The 12,292-nt window shown below is 40.1% G+C and overlaps 1 protein-coding gene across 1 annotated transcript in view; it reads right to left on the bottom strand.

The window, feature by feature from the left end:
• Nucleotides 1–8,691, bottom strand: part of LOC148040233 (U6 snRNA phosphodiesterase-like protein) — a 93,067-nt gene extending 84,376 nt beyond the window's left edge. Inside the window, exon 1 of the mRNA XM_087697870.1 lies at nt 8,141–8,691. Within this exon, the coding sequence (XP_087553996.1) occupies nt 8,141–8,558 (418 nt within the window). The 5' untranslated portion in view covers nt 8,559–8,691. The remainder of the gene's footprint in view (nt 1–8,140) is intronic.
• Nucleotides 8,692–12,292: the final 3,601 nt, after the last annotated feature.

Genomic DNA, 12,292 nt, shown 5'->3' with positions numbered 1-12,292 from the left:
AATATCTACTAGCTATTGTGATTGTTACACAAAGGGTGCTACTTTGAATTCCCAGGATCGGATGGTACCAAGGTTGGATCTTTCAATCTAATAATATCATGAGTCTCTGGACTTCCAATTGATGAGCTTTGAAAATGTCAATGTTATTCTTGGCATACCATGGTTCTTTGATAGATGCTCCTCTTTATAAATTAACTATAAAGCTTATGTATTGGCTCTTGAACTCAATGATCGCTATCATGTGATCGAGGGTTGTTCACTTTCTAAGATCACTAAAACTAATGTATATATGATATCTTTGGAATTCAGTAGATGTTTTCCTAATCTAGATGTTGTTGTTTATGTTTGTTTTATTGAAAATTTTCAATTATCTAAGTTGCAATGTAATTCAATTTTTTTCAATAATAATGTTGATGCAAACTTAGATGTATATAAATATTTTCCTAATCCAGATGTTGTTGTTTATGTTTGTTTTATTGAAAATTTTCAATTCTCTAAGTTGCAATGTAATTCAATTTTTTTCAATAATAATATTGATGCAAACTTAGATGTATATAAATATTTTGATCTTATTCTACACGAGTATGCTAACGTTCTTTCATCTAAATTACTCAATGGACTTCCACCATCTTACAATACATTCAAAACTAGCCTTCCTCCTCGAACAGAGTGGTAAATATATTCTCCTGTAAATTAAGATTTTCAGTAAAGATTGACTAAAATCTCTTTCTCTAATGGCTCAAACTATTGAAAAATATAGAGATAGCTCAAGAAATAGTTGGGGGATGAGAGAGAATGTTGTAAAGAGAGAAATTTCAGAGTTTCATTGTGAGGACCACTGAAAAACTGTTGCTGCCCTACTCAAACAGCCATGGAACTTATCACCTAAAGCTTAGGACTACCAAAAAGATTGTTGCACCCTCCTGCATGCTGTCACTTGCACCAAAAGAACCTTGGGTTGCTGTCACCTGCTCTTGGAGAGCTCCAAACCACTGTCACATGCTATAGGACTAATCCCTGGTAGTTGCAAATCAAATCAGCAACCTCTCCTTGATCTCTAACACCCTCCTTTCTCACAATGGCTGAAATAGACTTCCACTAAGCACTAAAAATATTTTTTCCACTTGCACAAGCAAGGTTGGCTAAGTGACAGCCTTCTAATCCAATTTTCAAGCATTATCCAACTTATTAAATTAATTTTCAAAATAGTAATTCTAAAAGTCGATTTAATGATTATTCTAGTGCTCAAAAAATTAATTTCACCAACCAATAATTAAATTGGCTAGGCCAATTTATCTTTCAAGTATCCCTAAACAATTATTGATCCTTAGATTGGGGACCGAAATTGAGAAATACATCCTTAACAAAGGCATAATTTGCCAACGAATTCACGAAGCGGTTCCACCGGGAGTTGAACACACCTTAAAATTTGGTGTCATTATTTGTGCAACGCCCAATTTATTATTTTAATTGATCGCTATTCGCTAAAATGCCTCTGATCGGCCCAATCTCTGTGGCTATAAGGTGAGATGAACAAAGTTTATGTAGAAATTTGACTTCAAGATTCATTATCAAAAGGATGCAATCAATATGGTTGTTGATATCCTTAATCAAAGTTCCGAAGTCAATGCCTTATCCCTCTCTGAAATTTCAACTGTTTTTTTTCTCTCTCTAAGAGGCATTGCCAAAATTATATTTACTTAGGTAAGATTTGGCAATTAGTTCAAGAGAGATTTAGTAGCCGAAGAAGCTTTGGCAATGCGGACGTTCAAAAGCTAGCTAGTGAGAGAAAGATGGCGGAAAAGTATTCAGTTCCTAATGGATTACTTCTTAAACAAGGCAAAGTGTATGTGCCTGACGATCAAGTTATCTGCAAGAAAATTTTATATGAGTATCATGATACGCCAAGCCTAGGACACCTTGGCATACACCAAACTTTGGTCTTTATTATTCACCACTTTTATTGGCTATACATCAAGACTTTGTTTGAGTCTTACATGCACGAGTGTCCGCAATGTCAGTTTAATAAAGCTGAATAGCACAAACAAGCGAGGATGTTACATTCCATGGGAAACTCACTATTTGTGACAACAACAATGTGGATATGTAGTCGATCTCAAGGCTCCACTTCCCTATCCTTGCAAAACAAGGCATCCCACACTTTGCAAGACAATTTGAGCATCACCACCCATTGCCTACCCTTTACATATTGCATATCCTAATTCTTCTAACATTCATATTAAATCCATCTACACGGTCCACCTACCCATCCCTTGCCATTTAGCTCCACCAATTCTCATTGCTCTTCTTGTGTGGAAGTATCATGTGTCCTCTTTTCACATAAGCCATGCCTATCTTGTGCTCACAAATACCTCATGTAATGAAATGATAAAGTTTGTAATGGCGATAACAAAGTGTTTATGTTGTACGACAAACAATAGTAATGAATAAACTCAAAGACCTTGGGACATACATAAAGCATTGATGAATGTCAAAGTAGCTTAAGGTTATTGCATTGACCCAAAGTTGAGATGTGGAGATGGGTGGCAACACCTATGACTGAAATTTGTACTTTGCATGCCAACATTGCAAGTGTAGTGGCATCCATAGCCCAAAGCCTCAAACCACAACCAAAATATAACCTCATTGCATAGATAGCTAAGGAATTATTTGTTGTCTATAAGAAACATGTTGCACATTATTCCTTGGTGGACAAATATATTGTTGAACTCGAGGTCCTTGTACATTTGGCATTACTGGTGCTAGGTGCTGGTGTGTGCAATGCTAACTGAGAAGACTAGCCATGAGCCCCACTAGGTTGTTTAGAATGCAAAACAACCTTTTTCCCTTTAACATTGGCAACTGATTGTATATATTCAACAAACTGAGATTGCTGAATCAACTACTGCAATCTCATAACAGCACTTGCCAATTGTGGACTAACCATTGCATTATAATCATGAACATTTGACACTTGCTTTGGTGAATGAGAATGAGTTACATGCTCATTATTCCCACTAATTCCATGCTTTCCCATAGCATTTCTTGTATTTGGTGACTCAAAAGTATGTGATGAGTGCCTTTTAGGAAGGAATTCCTATTCTTCACTCTTGTTGCCACTATTGTGACATCTTTTACTATTTGCCCTTGTTGTACACTAATTTCAGCACATGAAAACCTTGCCATAGTCAAATTACAGCAAGCCAAACTGCACATGTTTGCTCCTTCATACGACAACCATGAGTTCATCTCCTTAAGAAAGATAGTGATGTGTCAGCGACAACACCATGAAATAGGCCCTTCTAATAGCTAAAGGTCAATAAACCACAATAATGCAAACACTTAGTTCAACAACACAACAAATTCAGCATCTTGAAAACACACTCCACTAGAGTGGGAGTGCTTCAGCACCACATGTGACACTTGTTGGCTCCAATGCTTGGCATCCCTTTCAAAATCTATTTAGATTACAAAAGAAAGCTTTGAACTAGTTATAATTGGTTGGGTTCCCAATGGTTTTTCAAGCGCAATTGATCCATAAGACTCTATCACCTTCTTGTCAGAAGTGGAGCAGCGGTGGAAGCATAAACATGTGCTGAAATAAACTGCTGAAACACAAGACAAAAAGAGAAAAGAAAGAACACGATACAGATGAGAACTCAGATGTATGCACGGGAAATGGAATCCATATATCTGAACACGAGACAATCGCATACAACAGTGAGTCACTGGCTGCGTGGGCACTGGCACTGGCTCCTCTCTCCACAGAGTCTGCAGATGGTGAAGATGAAGTGTCTAACTGAGGAGGAGCCACTGAGTATATATAGGCTGAAAAAGTGGGGAGCAACAATGCTGGTCGGCCAGCTTTACTGGTGCATAAAATGTCCCACTGGCATAAAATGCCACACCAGAAAAATACCTAAAATACCTAATAAAAATGCCCAGCCCAGATCAAACTCAGACTCACACATGAGCTGACAAATACTCTGCTAACACCCTCTCTCAGATCATGAGTGATCTGATACAATACAATAGTACAATGAATAGGGATCAGAAACTATACAACATAGATCCACCAAGTAGAACCATGGATACCCAAGCAGTGGGTAATCAAGCCACCACCAAGGTGCCTCGGAGAGAACCTGATGTCGATGTCGATCGTACCAAACACTTGAAAATAGAGAAGATCATAGCATGTCACTGTGTCCATTACCAATGTCTCGCAGGAGCATACAAGACCATCCTGTCAAAAACGCCCCTGAACATAGGTGACCATGAATTCCCCGCCTTTGGCCAGACCGCCAAAGTGTCCCCTCATGTGAGCTCCAGACGAAAGCCTCCCGCTCTCTGTTAGATAACCAGCTCAGCATGAACCTGAATGTCAATCCCAGCTCCAGGATTTGATTCCGCCAGACTGAAGTCGATGCGGCAGGGACATACCTCTCTGGAACCTGTGCACCTGTATAAAAATATAGATGAGGCACGGCTGCCCCATCTGAACACCCGCTCACACTCCCTCTCTGGCACAAGAGAGTCGTGAGGGATGACCTCATTACCACCACTAGAAAGCAGCCGAGGAAGGGGCCACCAAGCCCTTCCCGCGATCCGAAGAAGAGGATCCCTTCCGCCCCTTGGACTTCACCTTGGTCGGAGGATCGGAGTCGGAGTCTGATGAAGGAGAGGACTCATCGGTAGAGTCAGCATCCCGCTTCGTCTTCTGCTCCTTCTTCCTGGAAGCCGCTAACTTCTTGCAGTCTTTCCGCAAATGTCCCTTCTTGCCACAGTGGTAACACTGGGCCTTCGACTTCTTCTTCCCGTCACCCCTCTCTGAAGCTACATAAGCCTCACCTCCATAATGTGCCGGAAGCCGCCCCTGTAATCTCAAGGATGCCTCATGCTCAAGAAGCATCGAGGTCATATGTGTAAAACTGACAGGAGTCGATGATGTCTGCGCCCGCAAAGCATTGGCCACTCCATCAAACTCCGGGGGGAGCTTGTAGAGGACCGTCCCGACAAGATGCACCTCGGGAAGAGCAGATTGCATGTGCCGAAGCTGGTCTTGTACCTGCGTAACACGAAGAAGAAAAGACTGAATAGTATCTTTCGGCTCAAACTTCATCTGCTGGAGCTGGCCATAAAGTGTGACGGCCCGCATGGTGGAAGGTGCCTCGTACATCTGCTGCAACTTCTGCCATACTTCAGGAGATGTCCTACAGGAGGTAACCGCCGGTAAGACCGCTTTAGAAATACACCGAAGCAACGCCGAGTAAGCACGGGCATCGTCCGAGTCCCATGTGAGCACCGCTTCCTCATGGTTGTCCTCATCAAAGTCTTCAGGAAGAGGAAAAGGACGGAGAGGTCGAGCAATAGCTCCACAGACGATGTACCATAGCCGCTTCTGCACAAACCAAGCTTTCATGACAGCACTCCATGTGAGATAATCAGGTCCATGTAACTTATCATCAGTGGAAGTGCACGGAGGAGCCATATGGAGAGGATAAGAAGAGAAGTAGAGAAGAGATGGAATTTAGAGAGGAAACACAGCCAAAACACAAGCACAGACTACAGAAAATGAGAGTTCACATGCAATAGAACCCAAAATCTGATCAATAGAAGACAAAATCTGCTGCAGAAAGTCAAAAAATCAGTCAAAAACTGCCAAAAACAGAGAAAACGGCCTGAAGTAACAGTCACCCAGCCACGAGAGATGCTGAATCAGCAAAACGCAGGCTGTAAACCGGAGAAAAACAGGTAGAAAACTGTCGCCAGCAGTGGTAGATGAAAAACGCAGGCAGCAGAGGGTGCGTAGGCAGCAGAGGGTGCGGAGGCAGCAGGCGATGGCAAAACTGCAAAAAACGCAGGCTGAAAACAGCCCCAAAACAGGTCGCCTGGCTGCAACAGCAGTCGTCTGATCAGTAGGGGTACAAAACAGTCCTGAAATCAGCAAGAAAACACAGCAGAAACACAAATCCTGAAAACTGATACCATGTCAGAAGTGGAGCAGCGGTGGAAGCATAAACATGTGCTGAAATAAACTGCTGAAACACAAGACAAAAAGAGAAAAGAAAGAACACGATACAGATGAAAACTCAGATGTATGCACGGGAAATGGAATCCATATATCTGAACACGAGACAATCGCATACAACAGTGAGTCACTGGCTGCGTGGGCACTGGCACTGGCTCCTCTCTCCACAGAGTCTGCAGATGGTGAAGATGAAGTGTCTAACTGAGGAGGAGCCACTGAGTATATATAGGCTGAAAAAGTGGGGAGCAACAATGTTGGTCGGCCAGCTTTACTGGTGCATAAAATGTCCCACTGGCATAAAATGCCACACCAGAAAAATACCTAAAATACCTAATAAAAATGCCCAGCCCAGATCAAACTCAGACTCACACATGAGCTGACAAATACTCTGCTAACACTTCTTTGGTAGACTCCTAATAACTTCAAACTGTCTCAAAGTCCACTTATAGATTTTAGCCGGCCAAACCATAGAAACATAGCTAGCAACTTGGCCCGCATTCATGGAGCAATCTTTAAACTTGTCTGGCACAATTCCCATCCTCTAAAGTGTGCTCAACAAAGAACATGTCACATTTAATGACTACTAAATGCATCCTACATCCAAAAGCTAGCATGAATATTACAGGAAATATATGTAAGTCGTTTTGACATAGAGTCCAACTTCCACAAATTTTTGTATCTCAAACATGCACAATTATCATAGGCATCACAACCAAAAATGCCTACCTTTATACAATCACATTAAGTCTATTTAGAATGTATACTTGGCCTGCAATATTGCCTTGTTCTATTTTGTAAAATTTAGTTGCGAGCACTAACAATTATATCATAATGCTAGTAGTCGATAACCGAATAGAAAATCCTTATGCTAATGAGAAAATTGTATAATCAGAGTCACGCATGAACTGTCTAATAATATATTGGTGGTGGTCTATCCTAGAAGAGCAATTGCAAAAGGAAATGGAAAGAGGGAAGTCAACCACACAACATAGAGATCGAGATAGGCTCCATGAGTCACTATGTTCACTCAAATCATTGGATCAATATTTGAAGGAAGCAATCATGTCTCGAAAGTCGAAGGGCAGTCCCAAATAATGTCAATTAGGCTATTACTATTCGGTCAATCCCTTTGGTCGTTAGGTTCGTCTATGCATTTTTCAGGCCTTCCTCCTCAAATTCAGTGCGTTGGATATGGTCAAGTCTCATCCACACACTTAGGGGTTAGTAGAACAATATACATGGCATATGCCACCGCGCTATGGAGACCCATGCACTGTGTTAGGGTTTAGTTAGGGAGAGTCATGGTAATAAGGACCCTGAGTCATGCAGTTTGTTGGCTTGTCTTTGTTGCACCAAGTCCATTTCAGCCAGTTATTGCATCTTTCAGCAGATTACTAGCAGAAAATATTATGTTTGACCTGAAACAGATCATTGTCAGCACAAGATCACATGTGCTTTTCAACTTCTCCCATCAAAGCACAGTTAGCCTTTGCCATAAAAGAAAAGAGGGATTGGTTTAGCAAGTCAAAAGAACCATAAATCAAGTGCTATTTTGGTTCTCTTTGCAGCTGTGTGAAGTTGTGCTTGAGATAATCCGAAGTTGCGGAGTACAAGGAACAAAATCACAAATATACTATATGGTGCCTTAATATGCACTGGGATTATAAACTACATTTATGCGGTTTGCAACTATACGTAAACACACCCTGCTTCACACTTTTTCCTTTCTCAAATAGCAAACGGAGGCCATCACCAATAAACTATGGTGTGTCTGTCCTGCTTACAAGATGTATAGATCAGAAGCCCAAGCAGTGTTCACAGAAAACAATTTTCAGAGCCGACAAAAAAACCTTCAACCTTGACAATTTGCAAGTTTCTTTGTAGATTTTGCAGGTTTTTCCATCAGATTATGACTCGAATGACCATGGCCTTTGAAATTTAGAAAGCTTCTCTCCAAATACTTCAAGCCATTAACCTCGGATTTTCATGAACACTGAGCAAAAGGATCTCCACGAAACACTCACTACCCAGTACTACAATGCTAAACATCAAATATGCACTCTAAGCACAGATGGCAGGACGCATGTAGGAGAGAGAGAGAGGACACTGTACATGAGTTTGAGGAGTTCAAAAGGTCATCTGGAGGAGGTGGCAAAGCAGATCCTTGCTTCGGCGGAGAAGTGCGTGTTCCGAAATGGCGCTCACTTGCCTCTCGTTCTTCTGCTTCTCTTTTGAAGATCCTCTTTGAATGGCACTCAGAATCCTCCTGCTGCTGGATGCTTGCATTTTGTACCTGGTCTTCTCTGGCTTGGGCAGGCGATGCAGGGGATGACGGTCGAGATGGCGATTGTTCTGCAACCGGTGATGGCAAGGGTGATGGTAAAGGTGATGAGGATGATGATGACGGCGGTGGCAATATTAAACCAGGCTGTGTCGAGAGGTCCTCGTCTTCGTATTTTCTCCCTCCTCCATCTTCGTCTTCCTCTTCTTCTTCCTCGTCGGTGGCGTAGGCCTGTTGCAGGGCCTCCATCTAGCTTCTCCTTCTACGATGATGTCTGTGCCTGTGCGTTCCGACAGCACCCCTTCTTACCAGTTTGAAAAGGTGTTTTTTTCAAATCTTCGCTAACGAGAGGGATTTTGCTTTCTTCCCATGCAAAAGAGTAATATATTAGATCGATATATCTTATGACATGCCTATAAAGCTATGCAATAGAAGAGTCACAAGAGTCTACTAAAACATTTTACTAAACCTTCTCTAAGAGCTCATTTTCACTAGACTATTCCAGACACACGATAGAATTTTGCTCCCTAGAAGTGGAGATCTACTAGAATCCATGCATTTCAGCTTTTGCAAGCATAGAAAAGGCTAGCCTGATGGACTTGGCTCTATGAACTTCAAGACTAGTTTCCCCATCATCTTTAGGTGCAATAATCGGCTCGCATGTAACCACAAGCCATCCATATTAATCACCAAAGGGTCATAAACGCTCCTTGAATAATGCCTCCAAATTATGCCAACTAGAGGGAGGGAATGAAAAGATCATAGCACAAAGTATTGTGCTTGGGATCAAAATAGATTTTAGTAAGAGAAGTCTATCAACAAAGCCATGAGCAAAACCCATCCTCCTCTTAATCTTCTACTTCATTTTATCAAAGAACCGATCAAAACATTGTTTTATGCTAATACCAACCCCATGGACACCCCATGTATCAAATAATATTCTATTTGCCCACTTCAATAAATCCTAATTGAGCTAACCAATCATGGCTATCTTTTCCATGGAACAAAAGGAACTTTGATTTTGATTTACTAATTTTGGAATTGAAAAACAATACAAATCAATCATAGACTCGAAGAAACTCATAAGCTAGATTCGGATTAGTCTTTATTAGATTGGAATTATTATTTGTAAAGAGATGCGCACATAAAAACTTTATATTTACAAAACAAGAGGCTTAATGTAGCCTCTCTAAATGGCATAGTCAGTATATTACATAAGAGAGGTTGAGTAACCAACGCAAACAAGAGCCTTGCTTGATGCTTCTCCTTAAAACAATCAAAGTAATATCCATTGATAGAGATAATATAGTTAAAGCATTCAAAAATAGTGCATTAACCATCTCTCAAAACATCCTACCAAACCTACACCTCTCCAATACAAGCAAAGTAAATTTGAATCAACCCAATACTAGACTTTTGCTAAATCTGTGTTTTTTTTTTTTTGGATATTTCTCATCAATCTGATTTCCTGATCTAGTAGTGCATCTTTCAATGTAAGCAAGACACAAAAACTGAAGATCAATTCCTTACTTCCATCTCACTCAAGTGCACAAGCCTCCTATTCTACCACATGATGAGAATATGAGCACTTGGTAGGTTGATTATGTCATTTGTCCTAGCAACAAATCCAAAACGTTAGGCTCAACACTCAAGGATGGAATATTGGATGGAACTCTAATCTTTCAAGAGTTTAACCACACCACAACTCAACCATGTTTCACTAGTTCACTTGCATTCCAAACTCCGAGTCATTGTGCTTAATTCTTGCACTCCCAATAATGCTAGCAAGAAAATCAAACAACTTGAGAGGGTATAGTAGACTCACATTCATAACTTTATGCGCTTTAGTCTAGATGCCATCAAAGTTTCATTGGTGGTCTTACAATTCATGCAGTGCTCCTCAGTCTACAACTCCAATCCTTTGTGTCCAATCATCCACAATAGCTCCAACAAAGAGAAGAATTGTGGGGAAGGAAAAGAAGAAGAAAGACATGGAGAAGAGCTTCTCCAATTAGTCCCTCACTTACTTGCACACAATCTCACCCTTGAAGCTATTGTAAAAGATAGGAAATAAGAGAAGGAATGCAAGAAGAGAAGAAGAGCTTCTCCAATCAGTCCCTCGCTTACTTGCACACAATCTCACCCTCGAAGCTATTGTAAAAGATAGGAAATAAGAGAAGGAATGCAAGAAGAGAAGAAGAGATTCACTTTCCAAGTCACATGCATGCACATATGCACACACACACACACACACACACACACACACACACACTCTCTCTCTCTCTCTCTCTCTCTCTCTCTCTCTCTCTCTCTCTCTCTCTCTCTCTCTCTCTCTCTCTCTCTCTCTCTCTCTCTCTCTCTCTCTCTCTCAACAATGGTACACAAGAGGAGGATATAGAAGCAAGAAGAATGGTTGCTCTAAAAGTTGCACACAAGAATGGAGTCTCCATTCACTTTTTTGGATTTTATACATTTGGGTTAGGGTTAGGATTTACACCCAAAATTGGGCACCCTACCCACTTTTGTGGCTTGTGACAAGTCCTTCTCTTAATGTATGCGTACAACTTAGGTTAATCGGACTTGGTCTAAGAAAAAGAAAATAGAAGTTGCATGCCCACAACCCTCACATTTGTTGCAAGTCTTATAATTTATATTTGGGAGATATTATAACTTGCATGAAAGTAAGTGTTAGGGGTTTCTACACAAAGTTGGTCACCCTACACTTTTCTGGCTTATGAACAATCCTTCTCTTAATGTATGATAAAGCTCAAGTTAATTGGACCTAGAAGGACAAAGTGAATGGACATATGTTGTAGGTCTTGTAATCTATCTTTGATAGATATTACAACTTGTAGGAGAATGATGCTGACTCTCACAAAATATTACCAAAAAAAAAAGATCCCTCATTCGTAAGGAGTAAATTGAATACATTAAAATTGCACATTATGGATGGGTTGTGCCTAAAATAATATGTCGAAGTCCAAAAATGATCATTTTCTAAAAATAATTTATGACACTTCAACTTTGACTTTGCTTTGCATCTTTCATTGCCTTTAGAGGTTAATATATGAAGAGGGAAAGATCCCTTGACTTGGTAGGTTAATTTATGTTAAAATATCAAGACTTCTGTGGAAGGAAATTTATAGCATGTTGAAAAAGGTAAGGGAAGTGGGAGCTATGCCTTGATCTATGTACCAAAGGATTATTAAGCTATTTCCCAAAGATCTTGAGAGATCCAATTTGAATCAATGGAAATCACATATAATGCTCAATGCTTCATATAAGACAAATTAGGAGAAATTACTTATAATGCTTAATGATCGATATAAGGTAATGGCTAAATTGCAAGCTTCGTGTATCAAGTTCTTTCTTCCTTATTTGGTGCATAGAATGTAGTATGGTTTCGTACTCAATAGGAGAATCCAACATGTTAAATGTGTTATTAGGCATAAACTATGCTTTGAATAAGAAGGAATATATGTTCTTATCATATGCACCTTGACAAGGCCTATGATAGGATAAGTTTGGGTTTTATCCTAAAGGTTTTGTAGTCCTCAAGCTTAAGAATGAGTTTTTACAAGAAGGTATCTACTTTGTTTAGTAATGCTTCTATAGTGATCTCGATTAATGGATATCAAACTCAACCCTTAGATCTCAAGAGATTTGTGAGGCAAGGATTCTCGCTTAGTTTGCTTTTGTTTGCATTTGTAACTCAATCTTTCTTGGACATATTGAAATAGGGGCTTAAGAGGATGCTATTCAAGGATTACCTCTTCCTAATCAAGGTGTTTTTTGGTCCCAAATGTTTACAGATGATAATTGATATCATCATATTAGATCTTTATTGGTTGTAGCAAATTTCAAGGATATCTAATGATTTCTTTGATATATATGGCTCTTTATTCTTACCTACAGGACTAAAGTGTTGTATACTGGGCTAGGTGATACCCCTAATTGGTTGCAACATTATAATTTTAAGAGGC

The sequence above is a fragment of the Lygodium microphyllum genome, chromosome 2 (genome assembly GCF_053477565.2).
Source record: "Lygodium microphyllum isolate KBCC chromosome 2, Lygodium_microphyllum_v1.1.10, whole genome shotgun sequence".
Taxonomy (NCBI): Eukaryota; Viridiplantae; Streptophyta; class Polypodiopsida; order Schizaeales; family Lygodiaceae; genus Lygodium; species Lygodium microphyllum.
Note: the sequence above shows the minus strand (reverse complement) of the source record. Positions and strands in the feature narration are given on the sequence as shown.